Source organism: Nomascus leucogenys, chromosome 17 (assembly GCF_006542625.1).
Source record: "Nomascus leucogenys isolate Asia chromosome 17, Asia_NLE_v1, whole genome shotgun sequence".
Classification (NCBI taxonomy): domain Eukaryota; kingdom Metazoa; phylum Chordata; class Mammalia; order Primates; family Hylobatidae; genus Nomascus; species Nomascus leucogenys.
The window spans coordinates 6,673,356-6,695,672 of record NC_044397.1 but is presented as its reverse complement, the minus strand read 5'-3'; the positions used below and the strand labels follow the sequence as shown (position 1 = coordinate 6,695,672).

The window sequence follows — 22,317 nt, the reverse complement described above, 5'->3', positions numbered from 1 at the left end:
GTCAGAGTCTCGTTCTGTCACCCAGGCTGGAGTGCAATGGCACAATCTTGGCTCACTGCAACCTCTGTCTCTCGGGTTCAATCAATTCTCGTGCCTCAGCCTCCCAAGTAGCTGGGATTACAGGCAGGCACCACCACGCCCAGCTAAATTTTTGTATTTTTAGTAAAGATGGGGTTTCGCCATGTTGGCCAGGCTGGTCTTGAATTCCTGACCTCAGGTGATCCACCCACCTTGGCCCACAAGCCTGAGCCACCGCACTGGTCAGATCATTGTATTTACATCTGAATTCTCACTCCCTTCAAAACCACTCAGGGCATCAGCCGAGACACGAGATGCCCTGGCCCCCACTCCATCACAGCCCTCTTGGCCTATCCCCAACACCCTTGGCACTATCCACCTTGCCCCACATCCACAGCCCCACCCCAGCCCAAGCCACCGGGGCACTCTCTTGCCTGCCACGTGGCCTGCCTGCATCTCATTTCATGCCATTTCAATCCATTTTCTACACAGCAGCCTAAGGATCATTCAACAGTACCAATGTAATCATGTTGCACTCCTGTTTAAAAGCCTTCAGTGGCTCACCAAACCTGCAGCATCAAGCCCCGACCCCTTAGCATAGCCCCGAGACCCTCCGTGGCAGGGCCCAAGGCTGACCTCGCAGCCTTGTCTGCTGCAGTGTGCCATCAGCTCAGTGTTCTCAGATCGCCCCCTCCCGGCCTGTGCAAAACACTGTGCCCGTGGCCTGCAAGGCCTTTCTCCTGCCTTTTCACTTGGTTTCACTGCTCATAGTGCCAGACTTAACTCAGAACTGAGAGGGCACTTCCTCTGGGGAGCCTTGCCTGCCCCCCAAACATGGTTTCAGACCCTTAAGCCTGTCTACCTCCATCACGGCCCTGTGACTGCTGGCTTACTGGTCAGTAGTGCCAGCACACATGGAGCACCCCAGGCCTACACACCAGGACTCTGGGCATCTGGATATGGGGAGTGGGGTGCAAGCCCAACCTTACCTGTCTCTGTGGGCCTGTGGGGTCCGACTCTCTCCGTCGAGGGCGGGGTCCCGAGTGCAGGGGCGAGTGGGAAGGGCTGCCGGGCGTGGGGGGCTGTGACGTCTCGGAACGGCCATCGGCCTGGCTCAGCTGGGGTGGCAGGGGCTGGGGTGGCAAATGCGGCAGGTCCTCCTCCGCCAGTGCCTGCATGCTGCGTCCCCGGGGCCGGACGGTGGGCTCTGCCCCCAGCCGCCGCCGCTCCTCGCCCTCCTCGGGCAGTGGCCGCAGCTCCTCGGGCTCCTCGTCCGTGGTGCCCGACGTGCTGGGCTCAGCCCCCGGAGGGAAGTCCTTGAGCTCCGTCTCCTTGTCGATGATGACCCACTCTTTGCTGTCGAAGTCCTCCTCCTCAGCCAGCGGCACCGAGCGGAAGGCGTTGCTCAGGGCCTCCTGCTCCACAGAGGCTGACACGTCCATGCGGCCGCTGGCCTGTCGGTCAGCGTGGCCTGTGTCCACTGACAGCATCTGGGCTGGCTGAGAGGAGCAGGCCTGGCGCGAGGGCGAGCCAGGCAGATCCATCCGTGACCTGCAAAGCCACCCCTCATGGGGCTCAATGCCTGGCCCCACTGGACCCCCAAGGACCCCACGCCAGCGGCAGTGTGGGGCGTGACTCCCAAAACCTCCTGACCACAGTACCCCTCCCACCCTGAGCCAGGCCAGTTACCTCTAGATTGTCACCCTCCAACCTCACTTCCTATCAAGGCTTTGTTAGTTCGTTTGTTAGTTAGTTTGTTCATTCATTCGTTCATTCAGCAACTGTTTTTGAATGCTTACCGTGCTCCGGGAATACAAACAAGCAGAAAATAAACTCAGGTTTCTGTGCAAGGAACGCTCTCTCCTGGGCCACCCTAGGGAAGCTAATCTTCCTCAGGCAAGCTTTGTTCTTGCCTCTCCAGTGCTCACACCCGACAGTGGCTGCTTCCTGCTGCTTCTAGGCAAACACACCCAACTGGCCCTTGAGTTTACAGAGGGCTTTCTAGCCTCTTCTGCCACCACCCTCCAGGCCTGCCTGGCTGGTTTCATCACCCCCAAGACGGCCTTGTTAGTCCCAGTTCAACAAACTCCAGTGACTCCCCGGCCCCAACAACAAAGTCCACATTCCTTGGTTTACACTCAAGGCCTCTCACAGCCTGACTACAGCTGTCTCCCCATTTCCCTCACTAGCCCCATCTCAGATTCCACCCTTAAGGCCCACCCCCAATGTAGCCTCTCCCCACAGGACTTCTCCCCACACACAGCCTGTCCTTCTACCCTTTGCTGTCTGATACAGGTTGGCTGTCGCTTTGGACAGGTAGCCTGCCTTTCCCATCCTGCAAGGATTAGTGCATTGTATCTCTCTCTCATCACAGGGTGAACTTCATGTCTGTCACATAATCTGTCTCCCCAAGAGACTGTGAGCTCTGCCAGGCAGGACCTGGGTCCCATCTGACTTTACCCCAAGGGCATTGATCCTGCCTTGGGACATCTCTTCTGTCGTTATCTTTTTTTTTTTTTTTTTTTTTGAGACGGAATCTCTGTCACCCAGACTGGAGTGCAGTAGCATGATCTTGGCTCGCTGTAACCTCCACCTCCCAGGTTCAAGCTATTCTCCTGCCTCAGCCTCCTGAGTAGCGGCGCTTACAGGTGCACATCACCATGCCTCGCTAATTTTTGTATTTTTAGTAGAGATGGGGTTTCACCATGTTGGCCAGGCTGGTCTCGGACTCCGACCTCAGGTGATCCACCCGCCTCGGCCTCCCAAAGTGCTGGGATTACAGGCGTGAGCCACTGCGCCCAGACTCGTTATCTTGAACTGTGCTGTGAATCTCACATTACTTTCAGAGCTTCTCAACTTGGGGCCATGCCAGCCCCAAGAGGCGGATATTTCTGATTGTACAATAGTGTGGGGGGGGATGCTACACAAGAAAGAATTGCCCTCTCTCAAATGCCAGGGTACCCCACTGAGAGCCACCATGGAGGCCTAACCTATCTGGGGTTTGTGCCACTCCCTCACATTCAGGCTGTGGGCAGGGGGCTGACTTTCATTCTCCCCCAGCATCCAGCCTGTGGTTCAATGGCTCTTCAGCTGCAGAGGCAGGGGTGCAGATCAGAACCGCCTGTGGGGCTTTCTTAAAATACTCCCGCCCCAGCCTACGTGGGACCTGCCCAATCTGACTGTGCACAATATTTTTATTGACTTGTTAATAAAGACTTAAATAAAACATCCCTGAGAGAGGCCACCTAGGGTCTTATATTTATGCTCCCATGTAAATGGCTGATATCATTTCCTTTCTGAGGCACGGTTTGTTTTGATGGAGTAAAGGGGAGAAAGGGTGCCAAAGAAGGCTCAGGGCTAGTGGTGCTTGTGTGTGTGTGTATGTGTGTGTGTGTGTGTGTGTGTGTGTTTGCATGTGTGTGCGTAGTGGGAGCTCAGACGGAGGGTTGGAGACAGGAGGCAGTGGGGTGGGAAATCCGAATCCCAACTGCTTTGTACTGTCTCCTGCTCCCGAGTGCCCCAGAGCCCATCCAGACCCTCTGCTGTCTATGATATCCTGTTCAGCCCTCAACTTTCTCTACCATCCCTGCAACTGGGGTTCACTGTGAGCCAAACTAATTTGTTTCTTGTTCCCTAAAAGCAGGCAGCCCTTCAGGACTGTCTCATTCAGGGCATTTCCCACCTCTCTTCTCCACTCATATCCCTTCCCAAACTGCCTTTCCTCATTTCTCCGTCTCCAGGGAGAGGGACTCCAGGCTACCACAGACGAAAATGGTGGTCTTCAGTCCCAGGTAAGCCAACCTGTGTGAGTGTGTAAGGACTGAGGTTGCTCACGAGGAGACACACGGAGTGGATGCCAGAAAGGATACCCCCTTATCCCCAGGACTGGGTCTTTGGAAGAGACCCCTTTTCTGATGCAGAGAAGGCCCCAGTCCTACTGTGGAGTGAAGTCCCACTCAGAGGCCAAGAGAAGATGGAAACATCTCTCAGGGGCCTCCCCACCTGATGTTGTCCCACCCACCACCAGCACAGGTGGGGACCGGGCCCTGGCCCCTGTTGTCCACCCACCATCTGAGGTCAACAGACCATTCTCCCACCCTCCCATCTTCACCTCCTAAAGGCTCACCTAGCTTCTCAACGCTCCTTTTCCCCAACTAGGTTCCCGCTGGTCCCCTCCCCTCTGTAACTTCAGATCCTTCAGCCCTAACCCCCAAAACTTGGCCTGCTCTGTCTTCCAGCAATTCCCAGGCCCCCTCCCCCAAAGCTGAAGAGATCCTACCTCAGCTGCACTTGAAGCGTCTATAATTAGTCTCTAGGAGAAGAGATTCTAGAAGCACACACGCCCACCAACCAACTCACCCCTCACCCTTCCTGGGCCCAGGCACCCCACCTGTCCCTCCTGCAGCCTGCACTCCCCCAATTCCCTTTCCTGGCATGAGCTGGGACCTCTCTGGATCCCCCACTGGCTCTCCCAGGCCCTGTCTCTGGCCCCAACTGAGTCTGACCCCAGGCCCAAGTATAACCCTCTCAGCACTTCCCAGGGTCTGCCCACCTCCACCACACATCTAACTTTTCCTCCAGACCAGCCACGTGAAGGCGGAGGGGGCCTTGCGCCCCAACCATGCCCCTGGCCCCAGACCCACCTCCTCTCAGGTAGCTCCACTCGCCCGTCCGCCGTGGACAGCCTTTCTGACTCAGGGCTGTTCACCCTCCGGTAGCGCAGAGAACGGACTGGGGTTGTGGGAGAGTCTGGGGGGGCACGCACCGGGGAGCTGGGGACCCCCATGCCTCGGCTCTGTTCCTCCTCCACACAGGGGCTCTGCAGGAGAGGGGAGTGCCATGAGCTGGGGCTGATGAGGCAGCTGTAGGCGGATGGTCTCCTCGGGGTGAAGGAGACAGAGGATGATGATGATGGGAGACACAGCGAGGCTAGTGTGGGGAGGGACCGGGAAACAGAGGCAGGGCAAGCAGGCAGATGGCTGGGGACACGGTGCTTAGGAGGAACAGGGCGGGGGCCCAAGGCTGGGAATCGGGGGTGAGAGAAAAGGCCACCCACGCCCTTCGCCCTGGCTGCAGTTACTTTGCCGATGTTGATCCGGAGTTTGTTCCGGTTGACATCTGTCTCCTCCCAGACTTCAGCCTCAGGACCCCCGGGGTGGGGGACAAGGTGTGGACTGGGGCCCAGCGCCTCAGAGGGCCTCCCGGGCAGAATCGGGGGTGCATTCTCCTGGTCACTCAGGTGCTCTCCCTGTAGCACATCCTCAGTGTTCTCCCGGAGCAGGTCCCCGGGCACTGGCGTCACATTGACCACCCTGCAGAGGACAGGAGGGAGCCATGGGCAAGGCTGGCAGGGGTGCCCTCTCCTCCCATGGCCCTCTCCTACCAGCACAGACCTGGAGACCACCCCCAGGAGCGGGCACAGAGGTAGTCCCGTTAGGGGTGAGAGTGTCCCTAGGCCCATCACCATTGCTGGCCCACAAAGCCTCTGAGACCAGACCACCCTCAAGTTGGCAGGGGCCACAAGGAGATGTAGCCATCTAGCTCTGTTGACTTAGCAGATCTTGCTGTCGTTCAAGGACCTGCCAGATTTCCATTGGCGTTCATTGTCTGGCTTCCTTTAGACCCAGGAATGGATCTAAAAAGGAGAATCACTTTGAAATTCCTTTTAAATTTAGTTTTCTTTTGTTATTATTTTGCAGTGTGGGAGCATAGATTGAAGTTGCCCTGAATATACACTTAAAATTTTTTTTATTTAATCTTCTTTGATGATTAAACTTTCAAGTTCTTTAAGCAACATCTGTATGGAACTGGGCACTGTAATGTGCTACCAAGTCCTGTTAAGTCTCCTTCCTAAATGTGTCCCCTGAAGCCCCTGCCCACTTCTCTCGTTGGCTTGCTCCTGGGGCTGGGTGGAGAGCCCCTTCTAACTTCAGCTCCTCCCTTGACCAGCTCTGTCTTTGTGCCTGTCACATGGTTCTGAAATTGCTGACCCATCGATTTCAAACATCCCAGACTCAGCTGAGAGTGCTTTGAGGGCAGGAGCTGTAACTTTCAGGTGTATAGCCTCAAGACATGGCCGTTAAATTCATGCATATGAATGATACGAAAGAGAGAAACTGGGGGGCTCAGGTAATTTCACTTAGGGTTCCCTGCTCCCCCAGGGACCCACTAAGGTCAAAAACTCCAAATGAGGAAGATGCCCACTCTATGCTCAGATTGAAGGTGGAGATGTGGCAGAGTTTCCCAAAGTCCCAGAACTCCACTAAGGATAGGAAAGACAGCCAAGTGTGTCCAGGTAGGAAGGGAGGAGAGGAGAGGACCACCTGCCCTCTTAGGTAACAGCTCCAGGCAGGGGCTGCTGGCTTGCCTTCCTGAGACTCACCCAAACATGGCTGCCGTCTGCCGGGTGTTCTGCTGGGGCGGGGTAGAGGTACTCGTGGACAGGAGGGCATCGGTGCCTGCCTTCTCCCAGTCAAAGGCCTCATTCTCGGCGATGCCCCGCTCCTTCATGCTGTTCTCAAACACCGACATGATCAACTGCAGGGGGTGAGGGTGGTGGGAGGACAGAGAGGTGACCCAGGGGCTAGCCAGGAAGAAGGGGCAGTTGCTGGGATCATAGGGGGAAGACAGGGACTTTCCAGGACAGGAATGGGCCTGGAGGGGGCATTGGAAGGAGAAGGGCACATTGATTTTAAATGAAAACATGCACATGATATGCAAATCAACATGCAAATTATCATCTTGGATTAAGCCCCACTGACTGGACATGAACCCTCTGAGATCTGTCCCCTGGTTACCATCTCCAAACCTCCTCTGCCATTTCCACCATGTTGGCAACCCTAAACCACTGGGAGTTTCCAAACCCACGCATGGGGTGCTGCCTCTGCACAGGCTGCCCCTCTGCTGGGGCGCCCCTCCCACTCATCCTCTGCTCTCTGCAGCTTCCCTTCTCTTCACCGTATATTCTCTCCACCATACAGCTGCCCTACAGGGCGCAGTGCATCAGTTTGAATTGTCTACATGCCTGTCTGTCAACTCTGCATCCCTAGCAGCCAGCACAGGGCCCCAGCCTGGGGGGTGCTCGCAGCTTTGTGGCCTTGGGGATCCCATGAGGCTAAGCCAAGATCAGGGGACATCTCTGCCAGGCTCTGGGTTCAGGGGGTGGCAGACAGCTATAGTCCCTCTGAGGTCCCCAGAACACTCCACTTCTGCCTTGGCTGTCTCCAGAGCACAGGGCGGGTTCTCTCTGCTGACAGGACCCGCTTAACTGAGTGCATCCTGTGTGCCTGAGGCTGTCTCTGCTCCTACAGTGTGCAGCATCGTGCCTGGCGCATAGTGGATCCCAGGCAGAACACTGCTGATGTTTCCCCCATTCTCTGATCAGGGTCAGTGGGTCCTATGGGGTGTGGTGATGGAGGCTTGGAAAGAGCACTGGACTCGGAGTCAGAAGATGTGCCTGAGCCCAGCCCTGCTCCTAACCACAATATTGGGCCTCAGTTCCCTCATCTATGAAATGGGCATGATCATCCCACTTGCCTCCTGCAGAGTTTTCGTGTAAAGTACTTAAAAACGTTTGGCTTCATTAATTGTTTTTGTTTATTTGTTTGTTTGGGATGGAGTCTAGCTCTGTCACCCAGGCGGGAGTGCTGTGGTTTAATCTTAGCTCACTGCAACCTCCACCTCCCAAGTTCAAGCAATTCTTATACTTTAGCCTACTGAGTAGCTGAGATTACAGGTACCCACCACCACACCCGGCTAATTTTTGTATTTTTAGTAGAAACAGGGTTTCACCATGCTGGCCAGGCTGGTCTTGAACTCCTGACCTCAAGTGATCTGCCCGCCTCGGCCTCCCAAAGTGCTGGGATTACAGGTGTGAGCCACCGCACTGGCCAGCTTCATTAATTGTTAAGAGCTGGGGCTGGGCACAGTGGCTCACACCTGTAATCCCGGCACCTTGGGAGGCCAAGGCGGGTGGATCAAAAGGTCAGGAGCTTGAGTTCACCTGACCAACATGGTGAAACCCTATCTCAACAAAAAATACAAAAATTAGCCGGGCATGGTGGCACCTGCCTGTAGTCCCAGCTACTCGGGAGGCTGAGGCAGGAGAATTGCTTGAACCTGGGAGGCAGAGGTTGCAGTGAACAGAGATCAAGCCACTGCACTCCAGCCTGGGTGACAGAGCAAGACTCTGTCTAAAAAAAAAAAAAAAAAGAGCTGGAATAATAATATAAGGAGCATTCATTATCATCAAAGGCTTGCTTGGAAGCTTAAATGAGTTAACGCATGAAAAGCACTGAGAACAGGGTAAGCTCTTGATAAATCTTGGCTGTGACTAGTTTACAAGAGCATACATGCCTTTAAGTGCAGTTAGAAGACCAAGGGAAGAGGCTTGGGGACAAGGCAGGGCCGCGGAGCCTCAGCAGGAGTGAAGTCTGATGGGGGACAGTCACCCACAGAGTGGTGTCTAGGGAGCAGGGACAGGGTAGCAGGCTCCCACCTGGTAGTCAGGCTTGGTGAAGTAGTCGAGGCTGGCAATGTGGTCCAGGAAGAGGTGGAACTCTGACGGCATGTGCTTCAGCAGCATCCGGTGCTCATACTTCTCCTTGATCATCCCTACCTGTTCCTGGAGGCAAGAGGCCACAGGGAGATGGAGTTCCAGCTGCCCTGACACCTCTTCTGCCACCTCAGACCCAGCTGCCTGGGGCTCACCTTGTCCTTGATCTTCCTCCAGGGCAGCTGGCCCACCGCAAACTCCACCAGCATGTAGAAGAGGGACCACAGGTCATCGTGGCGGCCCATCTCCTGAAGGTGGGGGGAGGGAGTCATCTGCAGCTCTCAGGTCCTTCCCTGGGAATGGGCGGCTGACCCTTCTCTGAGGGGTATCTGTCAGGGAGGCCTGACACCCAGGCCCCTAAGGACATAACTGGGGTCTCCCTGAGGCCACAGCTCCATCCCCAACCCTCCAACACCCACAGAGTCCCACAGCCAAAACTACCGTGTGTGCTTCCTCACCCGACAGGGGTCTGTAGTGAACAGAGAAGATGGGGCTCCCGAAACAAATGATGAAGGGGACACTGAGTCTGCCACAGAGGGGACTTCCTCCAGCCCAGGGTCTCTGGGGTGGCAGATTGCAGCCCCTGCCCCACTCTCCTCTCCCCACCCCTCCCCAGAAGCACACTGCACCCCGACCTTGCCCCTCCCACCTCCACATCCCGCATCCCGGGCTTTGCCACTCACCCGGTTCTTGTGGGCATTGACCGAGGCATAGCGAACAGTTCCCCGAAACCCGGCCACATTCCGAGGCTGCAGAAGGGAGACCACCAAGAACGTCACCCGCTATGCCCTCACCTCAGCCACCTCTCAACCCTGCCACCAAGTCTAACTCTTCACCCTGACCACCTCCCCTGGCTGGGGAGGAGGGCCTGCTCTCTGACCTTCCAGTCCTAAACCCGCCTGCTGACCCTGCTCCCTGCCCAGAGTGGGCAGGAAAATCACAAGGTATGGATGTGGCATCCCCCAGGAGTGCAGGCTAACGGAGAGAGGGGACAGGCCGAGTGTGGACCCCAGAGCTAGGTGGCGCTGATACTGAACACAAGGCCAGGCCAGCTTAGGCAGCTGTAAGAAAAGTGGGTGAAGGGTCCCCAGATCTGGGAGTAGGGGGGAGTCCTCCACTGTCCTCCCCATCCCGACGGTACTCACGGGCCGCACATCCCCCGTGGTGTTGGTGTACTGCCGAGCCAGCCCGAAGTCCAGCATATAGCACTTCCTGTAGGTGGAGGGCAGCCTGCCCATGGCAAAGTTTGACTGGGGGAGACAGCAGCTGTGAGCCCTGGGGGCCCTAACCCCAGCTGGGCCACCTCAAGGGGCACCAAGAAACAGCTCTGCAGCTGGTGAAGGGCCTTCAGCCCCACATTCACTCGCCGGCAAGGAAACATCAGTATTCACATGTGTGCACCAGGTCACAGCCTCTCATCTGAGGGACGGGGGTGATCATCCCCATTTTAGAGATGAGGAAACTAAAGGTCAAAGAGCTTAGGGAGCATCTCTGAGATTACACAGCAAGTGGTGACTCAGCCACATCTGTCTGGCTCCACATTTTTGGGACTCCCCAGCAAGGCAATGTGATTTGGTGTAACTGGTGTGGCTGCCTAAGGCAGCAGGCCTACTGGGTGGCCTTGCACCATCCAACTAACATTTTTGGGCCTCAGTTTTCATCTCTTTAAGTTGGAGGTTTTTTCCTAGCACAAATATTCAAGATGCCACAAAATCAGCTACTTGGAACTCCTTGCCAAGCCCCAGCCCCTCAGTCCCTTTCCCTCGATCCCTCCATCCTTTCCCAGCCCTTCACCTTCCTAGGTTCCAGGACTGTCAGGTCAGGGGCAAGGGATAAGGAACAGAAGGGAAGAACAGAGGAGAGGCCTGGGCATGGCCGAGGGGCAGGCAGGGGTGCATGCTCCTGGGAGCAGGGGAGAGGAAGAGATGGGGCCTGGGAAGGAGAGCAGGAGGGGCTTGGGGAGAAGAGGCTGTCCCATCACAAGTCCCAACCATGGTTGCAGAGGAGAAACCAGGAGACCCAGGGAAAGAATTGGGGGTGTGTTCTGGAGGAGGGAACAGACAGGCGTGTGGGGGCAGTGCTCACAGGCTTGATGTCACGGTGCAGGAAGCCCACAGAGTGGATGGCCTCGATGGACTCCAAGATCTGCTTGCCCAGCCGCAACGTGGTGCTCAGCGTGAAGGTGCCTCGCGGCTGGCTGCGGCGCAGGTCGGCCAGGTTCCGGCCCTGCATGAGGATGGAGGTGGGGGGTAGACTCACCCTCAGCCATCATCCCAGACACCACCATTGTGATACTCTTCCCAGCCTCACTCCAAAGTGTTGTGCCCACTCCCCGCTCCCAGGGCCACAGTCTCCCTTCCCTTCCCCTGCTCTGGAGTCACAGCCCAAGCTCTTAGAGAGGGGAGCGAGGATGGGCCACGGGGACTCACCTGGAGCTGCATCACTACATAGTTAAACTTCTCGTTCCTGCCACAGCCAATGAACCTGCACACATGGTCCTTCCCTGAGGGGCACAGACATAGGTCTTCCAGCTCTTACTCTTTCTTCCTCATTTCCAACCCTAAGATGAGTTCCTAGTGCACTCTTGATTCCTGGTACCTCCAGTGCTGGCCCTGTGAGCACCTCTCTTGCCACCTCCCTGGCCCTAGCCTCATCATGTCTCCTAGACTCCAGCTCCATCACTTCCTGGATCACCAACCCGGCCTCCAGCCCCATCACTCTCTTAGACCCTGGTCCCAACTCTCTTAGACTCTGGCTCCGTCACCTCCCCCTTGGCTCCTGACTCCATCCCCTCTTCCCTCTACCACACGACATCTCCTCCCTCACCCCAGCTTCTGATCTCATCACCTCTCTTAGCCCCTGGCTTCATCATCTCTTCCTTCCCATCCCCCTGCCCGAGGCCCGAACCTTGCAACTTCTTGAGCACGGCCACCTCCATCTTGAGGACCTGCTTGGGCTGCTGGGCTGACTCCACCTTGAGGGCCACATTCTCCCTGGTCAGCAGGTCCATGGCCTCGTAGATCTCACCAAAGCCCCCGCCCCCGATCTTTTTCAGCTATGAAGATGAGGGGATAGGGGGTGCTCAGGGATCAGGCTGAACAGCTTCTCATCCCACCTGCTGCTTGGTTGCATCCTTCATTGGTGGGGAAGGGGAGTATCTTTTTTTTTCTTTTTTTTTTTTTTTTTGAGACGGAGTCTCACTTTGTCGCCCAGGCTGGAGTGCAGTGGTGCCATCTCGGCTCACTGCAACCTCCGCCTCCCGTGTTCAAGCAATTCTCACGCCTCAGTCTCCTGAGTAGCTGGGGCTACAGGTGCACGCCACCATGCCCTCCTAATTTTTTATATTTTTAGTAGAGACAGGGTTTCACCATGTTGGCCAGGCTGGTCTCAAACTCCTGACCTCAGGTGATCCAGCTGCCTCGGCCTCCCAAAGTGCTGGGATTACAGGCATGAGCCACTGTGCCCGGCCAGAAGGGGGTATCTTTGAAGAGGAGAACCTCATGTCTCTCTTCTTTGCCCCACCCCATCAGCACCCCACCTCCTCTCCTAGTGCCCTAGGACAGACAGCTCAGCTCCTGAGCAACCACACACACACACACACACACACACACACACACACACACAGCCAGATGTCAGAGTGGGTAGCAGGAAAGGGTAAAAGACCTGTGACCCCGTATAGACATGGAGAAAGCCTAATGTAGGATTCTGAGGAGACACTGGGCCACCCCTGACCTTTTCTTCTCTAGAAGGACAACAAATATCATGTTCCCCCATCCCCTGTGTAGACTGAGCGACCCCTATCCCGAAGGAAAACCAATTCCAGGACCTCCCAGCCTCAGGGCGGATTGATCCCCTGGGGAAGCCGGCACTTCCTGGGGTTGGCAGCCACCCAAGAGTCACAAGAAGGAGAGAGTATTTGGGCAAAAGGGGATTCAGCAAAGGGTGTTCATGGCCCATGCTCACTGTCGAAGCTCACATCACATCACTCCCTAGGTCCCTGGTCAGATGCCCACAACCAGGATGAGCCTCCTCTCCAGGGCAGGAGGCACTGTGGGAGCGTGGTGGGACCGGCGCCTGGAGGGAATGGAGCAGCGGTCTGATCCTCTCGGCCTCCCCCTCCGGCCTCCCAAAGCAGGCGTGAGAAAGGCGGGGAGGAGAACCGCAAAAAAGTGAAGGAAGAGCTGGCAGGGAGCCGAGCAAAGCTGAGTTCTGGGGAGGGGCTCAAAATCATTTCAGCTCAGAGGCCCGGGGGTCCTGGAGGGTGAGGGCTCTGCTGGCAGGCATGGGGAGCAGGGAGAAGGTGCTGAGTTCCAAGCTGAGACTGGTTTGGTTTAAGAAAGATGTACATGACCTCAGAGGAGGTCCACTGAAAACAGAAAGAGAAAGAAGGATGGAGAGCTTGATGCTCACCCCCTCGGGGAGCTGCCTCAGTCGGGGCCTGTCCGCTCTGTGCACCTTCCCAAACCCTCATTCTGTCCTGCTGGCTCGTGACTCTGATCAACCTGCAGACTCTGGCCACTCAGCCTCCTGCATCTCTGAACCTGCCCCGAACATCTGTTCAGCACCCAGATGCCTTGTGATTGTTTAGTGGTGGTTGACACTGCGGAATGGAGGGAGGAAGACCGGGCGGAGCTGGAGGGCTAGGAGTTCCCAGGTTACCATTGAACTCACTCCAGAAAGAGACAGGAGCAGGAAGGGAAGATTTGGAAAAGAAGCAGAATGCTGGGTGGGAACTTCAAGGTGCTTGTGTCTGGGAAGGAGACAGGGAAAGAGGAAGGAGAAAGAACAGTGAGAAACCAGAGTTCCTTTCTCCTAGAGATGAAATTTAAAGGCAGGATTTCAGAGCCAGGAGGGGACAGACTGAGACTAACAGGAAACAACGGCATGTCTGCCTCTGGGGTACTTTAAACTCTGGGGAGATGTGAATATCTTCTAGATTCCTTTATGGTTTGCTTGTGGGAGAACAGAGGAAAGGGCAAAGGGGAGGGGAAAACCGCATCTTGGTCTCACAGATGTCATCTCAGTTAATCCCCAAAGGCTCCTGGCAACACAGGTGAGGAAGGTCATGTGATTCCCCATTTCGAAGAGAAGGAAAACTGAGGCACGGGAAATGCAATACCTTGCCCCACATCACACTGCTAGTTAACAGCAAAGCCAGGTCCAGGCGCAGTGGCTCCCGCCTGTAATCCCAGCACTTTGGGAGGCTGTAGTGGGTGGATCACCTGAGGCCAGGTGTTTGAGCCCAGCCTGGCCAGGATGGCGAAACCCCATCTCTATTTAAAACTACAAAACATTAGTGGGGCGTGGTGGCGGGTGCCTGTAATCCCAGCTACCTGGGATGCTGAGGCAGGAGAATCACTTGAACCCAGGAGGCGGAGGCTGCAGTGAGCCGAGATCATGCCATTGCACTCCAGCCTGGGCAACAAGAGAGAAACTCTGTCTCAAAAAAAAACAAAGCCAGGCAGGTTTCATTTAAACCCAGGCAATCAAATGCAGAGTCCATAATGTTACAGAAACTGTGGACCCATCAACACTCAAAGTGTGAGTGCTGAGATTCAAGCCCAGATCTGCCAGACTCCGAAATCACTGCTAGAGATAAGTCGGGAAGGCTCGGGACAGCTAAGACATTTATGACACCTACTTCCCAATTTCCCAGGGTGCCCTGGGGTATTTCTCTACCACCTTCATTTCCCAGCAGAACCTATTTCTCCTTCTTTATACCCCTCCTTCCCCACCCACCCCCCACCCATTATGGAACCTCCATAAGACAGGGAACTGGGTATCTTCACCACCCACTCCACCAACATCCCTTCTCCCTTGCACCACAGCTAGGCCTGGCTTATCCATGAGACATAGTGACTAGGCCCCTGATACCTTTAGGGGGACCATGAAAATGTTTTAATTTCTTTTAAAATCATAAGGGAGGCCAGGCATGGTGCCTCATGCCTGTAATCCCAGTACTTTGGGAGGCTGAGGTGGGTGGATGACTTGAGGTCAGGAGTTTGAGATCAGCCTGGCCAACATGGTGAAACCCCATCTCTACTAAAAATACAAAAATTAGCCGGGTGTGGTGGTGGGTGCCTGTAATCCCAACTACTCAAGAGGCTGTGGCATAAGAATTGCTTGAATCTGGGAGGCAGAGGTTGCAGTGAGCTGAGATCTTATCACTGCACTCGAGCCTGGGCGACAGAGTGAGACCCTGTCTCAAAAAAATAAAATTAAAAAAAAAAAATCATCAGGGAAAAAAATGAACGTTTAGGTCAAAGAGAACAATCTAGTATATAATATTAATATATTCCTCTTTATACCAATGCAGTCATAAAATACAATTTTAAGTACTTTCTTATGGAGGAAGGGGCCCATGAAAGTCACAATGTGGCCCTGCCCACAGTCCAGTGACAGGAATATTCTCTCAATCTCCCTTTTCTCCACTCCTGCTAAATTTTACACGATCTCAGCCCCTGCTGAAGGACCTCACTAAACTACAGGAGAAATATGACACAATAGGATCAGCACTGGTCCTTGGGAGGAAGGAGACCTGGTTTCTTGGCCAGCTCTGGGTGACATGGGGTGAGTTTCTTAAACTCTCTGAGACTCCACTCTTCCTCCTCTGTAAAATGAAGAGAGTTGGACTAGAATTGGTCACAAAGGTTTCTTCGGCTCAGTGGTCCTGATTATTGTCAGACAGATCTGGTCCCACCTACTAGTCATGGAAATCTGGCAAATTAGCTAAGCAATTTCCTCAGTTGCCACACCTGTGAAATGGGATTAATAAATGGGAATACAAATCTACTTGGTAAGACCTTGAGATAATGCACATAAGGCATTTTGCACAGTGCCTGGCAACAGTGAATGCTCAAAACAAATACTAAGTCATTATTACTATTATTGTTTGCTATTCTGATTCTGAGAAGCACCCCTCAAGATGAATAAGATGTTATTATTTTATGTTTTTAGAGACAGGTTGACCAAGCTGGATTTGAACTCCTGGGCTCAAGTGATCCTTCTGCCTCAGCCTGCCAAGTATTGAGGAGTTATTTATTTATTTAGAGGAGGAGTCTTGCTCTGTCACCCAGGCTGGGGTGCAATGGCATGATCTCAGTTCACTGCAACCTCTGCCTCCCAGATTCAAGTGATTCTCCTGCCTCAGCCTCCCGGGTAGCTGGGATTACAGGCGCCCACCGCCACGCCCGGCTAATTTTTGTATTTTTAGTAGAGATGAGGTTTCACCGTGTTGGCCAGCCTGGTCTCGAACTCGTGACCCCGAGTGATCCTCCCACCTCGGCCTCCCAAAGCGCTGGTCCACGTATTTATTTTTAAATGCCACATCTAGTGCCACTGACCCCCTTTATCTCCTGGCCACCGAGATCTATGGGCAGTTTGCCTTGGTTCTTGAGCTCTGCCTCCCACCTCAGTGCCATCCTCACCGGGAACAGGCTGAAGGGAAGCATGTGGCCCCTCACCCTCTCTAACACTCCAGGGGTGGGAGTCGGAGGTGGGGGTCGGAGGTGAGGAGAGGTCGGCATGCTTGCCCTCCCCCCAGCTCCCTGCTCCATTTTGCTCCCCACTTATCTTCTACTCCTTCCCTCAGAAATCACAAAAAAGTTCCAGCCTAAACTCAACATGTGTGTAAAAACTGTCTTTTCCTCACCACTTCAGTGCAAATGTCATTCTGCCTCCAATCCGCCAGAAACTAAGCTCCGGTGCCAGGGGCCCCGAGGTTTCGGAGGAACACTCCTCTCTTTGCCAGATCCTCGTTCCTTTTATTACCGCCCTGGCTGTTCCTCCCCCGATTTCTGTATTCTCCCTCTCAGGAAGTCCCCGCTCTGGGACATAAACAGCCCCTTTCCTCATCCCTTGGGGACCCCAGAAGTCTCCTCCTCCTCACCCCTTCCACTCCCAACCCCCAGTCCCAGAGACATCTCTGAAAACGTCGCCACCGTTGCCTCTTTCTAGGCTTCTAGGGGACCTGCACGGCCGGTGGCTGTTGCCGTGGAGACCCGCCTGCACCCGGGCCTCACCCTCCTCTCCAACCCCGCACTCCCGTGAGCTGAGCCTCCCCACCACTAAAGCACGCGGGCGCGCACACGCGCCAAGCACACACGCACACACACACGCGCACACACACGACTCGGAGTGTACCTGACCTCTGTTGTTCTCCCTCCCCTCCCCCTGGCTCCCCACTCCGGTGCAGTCCCACAGGCTCACACACGGGTTCCCCCACACTGCCTCTCACAGTCCGCCCCACGTTATCCTGCCCCCACAATGATAAGAGGACACCAGAGCGCTATTAAGTGACGGGAAAAGGGAGGTGATTTACAGTAGGTCTCGCTCCCAAATACTATCATTCCCCCAGCCCTCACGCGCCCCCTCCCAGGCAGGCCCGGCTCCCGAGGAGGCTGAGACTACAACTCCCAGCAGGCCGAGCAGCCCGAAGCCCCGGGCTGGAGGAGCAGGGCACGCCGGGAGATGGAGTCTCGCCGTGCTGCACCTGCCGCAGGACCCGGCGAGGGGAGGAGGCTGGATGGAGAAGATGGAGTGCGGGTGCGGCGGGAGCAGCCTGCAGGGCCTCTTTCCCCAAACCCAAGCTTTTCCGTCCTCTGCGGAAGCGGAGGGACACATGCTCGTCCACTGCCCTTCTCCAAGGCCCGTCAGAGAAAAAGCTCCCTCCTCCACCCCTCTTCCTCCTCCCCACACTGGCCTCTGCAGCTCCTGCCCAGACATCCAACCAGGAGTTGTTCTAGGCTTGGCCTGACCAACGTGACCTAGCGGGGAGAGGGGTGAGAAAGGGCGGGGCTGGAGAGAGGGGACTGGGAGAAAGGTATTGTCCACACGTGTTGGCAAAAATAATGACCTGCAAGCAGTATGCAAATGAGCTTAGAGGCACCTCCCTCTTAGGGTAGGGGAGCAGAAGGCACCGGTTTTAACAAGTCTCCAGGTCCTCGCCTCCCTCCCCGCTACCCTCCCTCTGCCCTGCCGGGTCACTCACTCACCACCTTCCAGCGATCCTTGACCACGTAGTTGGCCGGCAGGATGTCGGCCTGCTCCCCTCCCCCACTCATGTTGGTTTCGTCCTTAAGGGCGGCCGCTAGGCACTGCATCCGCCAGCCAGAGGGAGGGGTGTCCGCAGGGCCTGCCCTGAGGGGGCCATCTACCTAGGGGAGTGCGGAGGGCCTGTGAGGGCGGGCTGTGTACGCAGGACCACCTGGCAGATATGGAGGAGAGGAGCTCCACTCCTGCCCTGCATTCTTCCTGGCCCAACTGGACAGATGCTCCAGGAGTTACCAGGGGAAAGATTGTACAAAGGCCAGTGCAAGGAAGATACAGACTACAAACTAGAGATGTTTAAAATAAGCAACAGGACACACATGTTGACCAATGAAGAAGAGGAAAATAACAGTGAACAGGCCGAGGGGAAAGAGACATATGCTAACTGATGCCAGGAAGACTTGCTGACCAAGGGGGCATGCCAAAGGGTACCCTTTCCCTTGTATGGGAGGCCTGGGCCTTGGCTCCCCCTTAGGGGAGTCCCTGTGCCACAAAATGTCCATGGAGCTGTGCAACGGAGGCTTAGTGAAAAGGGAAGACCTGCTACCCAAGGGGTGACCCATGGGACACCCACACCAAAGTGACTTGCTAATCAGCCCTGGGAGACGTGGTAATCAAGAAAATGAGGGGAGGCACTAAAGCACCTTGAGGGTGGTATTAACTGAAGGGGATGGAGGTGCTGAGAGTCATATACCTTTCTTAGGGTGAGCTGAACCCACTGACACAGCCATGGGGTTGGGAGGTCAGGATATGAGAGATGGGGTGAACACAGGTGATGGACTCAAGACATGGATTTCAGATGGACAGCCGCCTTGTAGCCACTCTAGAGGGACAGAGGTGGGCTGAATTGGGGAGGGCAGGAAAATGGGAGGAGCCTAGCAGGAGGCAGGAGGAGTTGAAAGGGAACAGCAGGTCTGGGTGGGCATGGAGTGAGAGAGCCTCTGACCACACCTTTCTGTGTCTGCTTAGGAATCGACAAGAAAGAACACATCTCTCCTCGAATTAGGACAGGTAGAATTTGGATATCAGGGAGAGTTTCCCAATAGCGGGGGTTGGGAAACACAGGCACATGTTACCGGAGAAATGCCCATGTGTGCGTGTGTGTATGTCTGTGTGTGTATCTGTGCATGTATCCTTCTGTGTGTATGTGTCTTTGTGTGTCTTTCTTTGTCTATCTTTTCTGTGTGTCTGTGTGCTTTTCTACATGTATCTCTGTATCTGTGTGTGCTTGTGTGTGTTTTGTGTCTGTCTGTGTGTGATGTGCATGTGTGTAGGCAAGGGACCAGAAGACATGACTTTCTGAGATCTCTGCCAAGCCAGGACAGGATTTGGAACCAGGATACCTTCCTCTTCTCTTTCCCTCACACTTTTTAGAAGCACACTACCGTGCCCTCACAACGACCCTGGAGAGTCACAAATAGAGAAAGAGGGAAGTTACTTAGGCTGGGGTTTGGGGTTGTGGGTGGCGGGAGGAGGGTGGCTAAAGAGATCTATAGATGGGGTAGAAACTACATAAACCCACCTTTCCTTGGGATGAAATAACTTCCCAGGGCTCCTGCATCTAGACATCCTGCCATAGGGGACAGGGTGGGACGTGAAGATGTGGAAACCACCTTCCAATTCATGATGTGCCATGGTGGACTTATGGAGAAAGGATCTTCATGGGGAGGGATGCTGCCACTCCTTTTCTCTTTCTTCAAGTGACTAAGCTGAGCTGTTTCCTCCAATCCTTACAACTTCAGAATATCAGGACTTCTCTCCTTCTGCCAAAGTGGGATATGGGGCATCAGGAATCTGAAGGGCGGTGAGGGCAATGGCAGGATGAAGGGAGAGGTAGGGATGGGGGTTCTAGAATAAAGGTGGAGGAGACAGGTTGAGGACAAGACTGAAGAAGCAATTGAACTGGCAGGACGGGGCCTTCGAAAGTTGAACTGGGTGAACTCTGGTGGGCTTTCCAGTCCTGGGACAGTGGATCTGTTAGGTTGATAAGGAAAATTTGTGTCCTGCTCCCATTTTATAGATGAACAAACCAAAAAGAAACAGATGAGGCAAGAGAAGGAAGAGTGCAGCCAGGTAGATAAATAAGGGTTACCTGCCTCTCCCTCCCCACCCTCCTTCTCTCTGTGTCTGAGGACTACGCTCAGCTGAGACTCGGTTGGATGATACAAACACGGGACACTTGGCTACCCCGTTACTGCTGCCTCAGGCCCCTGTGTGCGCATGCGGGCATGGGCGCATGGTGAAGGCGAGGTCTTATGCAGGAGTTTGTATGAATATCTGTCAGAGAGTGCAGGTAGGAGCATGTGGAGTCAGTGATGGTACATAGGGGTACGTGGAAGTGGTGGGAGCTCATCATGGCCTGTGAATACAAGTGTTGATGTGTAACTCTGCAAGGTGTCAGCAGGTGTGTGTGGGAATCTGGGAGCCCAGGTAAGGAGAGGTGATGGAGACCAGCGAGGGATGATGGGAACAAGTGAAAGAGGTGTGGAGGGAGGCAGAGGGGAATGACAGGGATGAGGAGCGACAGGGTCAGAGGAGGGGGGTGGGTAGGATAGAGACCAGTGAGAGATAATGATGACAGGCAAGGAAGAGATAGGACCATGGGAGGGATCTCTGGGCACAGTTGAGGGGGTGAGGAAGTATGGTAAGAAGGCAGGTGGGAGGCATGGAGGGACTGAGGACAGGGAGGGAGGTTACGGAGACAGCCGAATGACTCGTCAGGGATGACAGGAGATCCAGGGGTGAAGCCATGGGGACAGGGGACAGAGGGGAGTGGGGAGGAGCAAAGTGCCTGGAGGACGGGTTGGGGAGGGAGGTCTGTGTGCTGGGGACAGGGAGCGGCTCCAGGCCTCGGCGCGGCCCAGGCGGTGTAGGCCAGCGTCCCAGCCCAGCGGGCGGCGACAGCAGCGCGGAGGGGAGCCCAAGAAGGCTGCGCTGGGAGGCGAGCCAGGCGGAGCCCCCTGAGCCCACGAAGGAGCCCCCACCCCGACCCCGGCTCGCCCCGCCCCGCCTCACCTGCTCTGTGCCCGCTGCGGCTGCGGCTGCGGCGGCGGCGGAGGCAGCGGCTCGGGGCGGCGCATCCCCCGGGGCCGGGGCGAGGCGGGGGCGGCTCAGTGCGGCGTTGGGTGACCCGCTCCCTCCGGCGGCGGCGGCCTTCCGACCCGGACCATCCCGGCCCGGCCCGGCCCGGATCCTCCTTGGGCGACGGCGGCGGCAGCGGCGGAGCGGGGAGCTGCCCACAATGCACCGCGCCGCCAGCATCAGCACCAGCCCTGACATCACCGCCCGCCGCCCGCTCTGACATCACGGCTCCTCCTCTGACATCACGTTCCGCCGGCCCCGCTCCGCTCTCCTCCGGCCTTGGGACTCTCTGGCTGTCCCGCTCCAGCTCTCAGGTTCTCCTTACAGCTCTCTGCCACTCACTTGACTCCATCTCCCAGCACAGCCCCATCACTCCTTACCTGTTCCCATAAAACTCACCTGTCTCCATCACCCTTTATCTTCCCCACTCCCAGCATGTCTCTAAAATTCCTCACCTGACCCATCATTCTCGCCTGATCCCCCACTCCATCCTCTACATGTTTATCTCGCCTTTCTCTAAACTCATTCCCCTCTTCTGTACCCATCCTCCCATACGTCCCCATCACCCACCTCTTCTGGGACCATCCCACACTCTCACTCACCACCCGTCATGTGTAATTCTCACCTCACCACCTATATGCTTTATCTTTTGGCTCAATCTGTGTCTCTCTTTCTTTGGCCCTTTCTTTTATTTGTGGACAAACTCTGCCATTGGTTTTTACTGCTTACCAAATAAGATGCACACTCTTTACTGTAACATCAAAACACCTTCCCAACATGGACCCATAAGGCCATTACTCCCCTTCTGACATGTTGGGTTACTCAACAACTCAACATTCCAACTTTCCTTGAACAACAAATCTGCATGCTACCTGTCTCTTTCAGTTTTTTCTTTTCTTTTTTTTTTTTTTTTTTTTTTGAGACAGGGTCTCACTCTGCTGCCCAGGCTGGAGTGCAGTGGCACAGTCTCAGTTCATTGCAACCTCTGCTTCCTGGACTCAAGCGATTTTCCAGCCTCAGCCTCCCAAATATTTGAGACTACAGGCGTGAGCCACTATCCCCGGCTAATTTTTGCATATTTTGTAGAGACGGGATTTCACCATGTTCCCCAGGCTGGTCTTGAATTCCTGAGCTCAAAGCCATCTGCCCACCTTGGCCTCCCAAAGTGCTGGGATTACAGGCATGACCCATTGGGCCCCGCCAGTTCTTTCCTTCCTTAATGCCTTCAACAAATGCATACAGAGCAACTTCAATAATAATAACAACAACAATGGGCCAGGTGCAATGGCTCACGCCTATAATCCCAACACTTTGGGAGACCAAGGCAGCAGGATTGCTTGAGCCCGGGAGTTCAAGACCGGCCTGGGCAACATAGTGAGACCTCATCTGTACAAAAAATTTAAAAATTATCTGGGTCTGGTGGTGTGCACCTGCAGTCCCAGCTACTCGAGAGGCTGAGGGGGGAGGATTTCTTGAGCCCAGGAGGTCAACACTGCAGTGAGCCATGATTATACTACTGCGCACCAGCCTGGATGACAGAGCGAGACTCTGTCTCAATAATAACAACAACAATTGCAGCAGTTATTTACTTCTGCCAGACACTACTCTAACTTTAC

The 22,317-nt window shown here is 55.1% G+C and overlaps 1 protein-coding gene across 4 annotated transcripts in view; it reads right to left on the bottom strand.

The window, feature by feature from the left end:
* The window catches only part of TTBK1 (tau tubulin kinase 1), a 45,482-nt gene extending 24,625 nt beyond the window's left edge, over positions 1-20,857 (bottom strand). For 2 of the 4 annotated variants that reach the window (XR_004026552.1, XR_004026551.1), the window contains exons 1-13: positions 20,636-20,827; positions 17,566-17,727; positions 11,480-11,627; positions 11,002-11,075; positions 10,658-10,798; positions 9,718-9,822; positions 9,256-9,321; positions 8,728-8,820; positions 8,516-8,641; positions 6,401-6,555; positions 5,099-5,330; positions 4,662-4,837; positions 1,008-1,569 (exon numbers count right to left, since the gene is read on the bottom strand). Coding sequence is in view for 2 of the 4 variants with exons in the window: in XM_030797555.1 (XP_030653415.1) it covers positions 1,008-1,569; positions 4,662-4,837; positions 5,099-5,330; positions 6,401-6,555; positions 8,516-8,641; positions 8,728-8,820; positions 9,256-9,321; positions 9,718-9,822; positions 10,658-10,798; positions 11,002-11,075; positions 11,480-11,627; positions 17,566-17,673 (1,986 nt within the window). In the remaining 2 variants the exon portion in view is untranslated. Of the gene's footprint in view, positions 1-1,007; positions 1,570-4,661; positions 4,838-5,098; positions 5,331-6,400; positions 6,556-8,515; positions 8,642-8,727; positions 8,821-9,255; positions 9,322-9,717; positions 9,823-10,657; positions 10,799-11,001; positions 11,076-11,479; positions 11,628-17,565; positions 17,728-20,635 lie in introns of all 4 variants that reach the window. The other 2 variants (XM_030797555.1, XM_030797556.1) reach the window with 2 other exon arrangements.
* Positions 20,858-22,317: the final 1,460 nt, after the last annotated feature.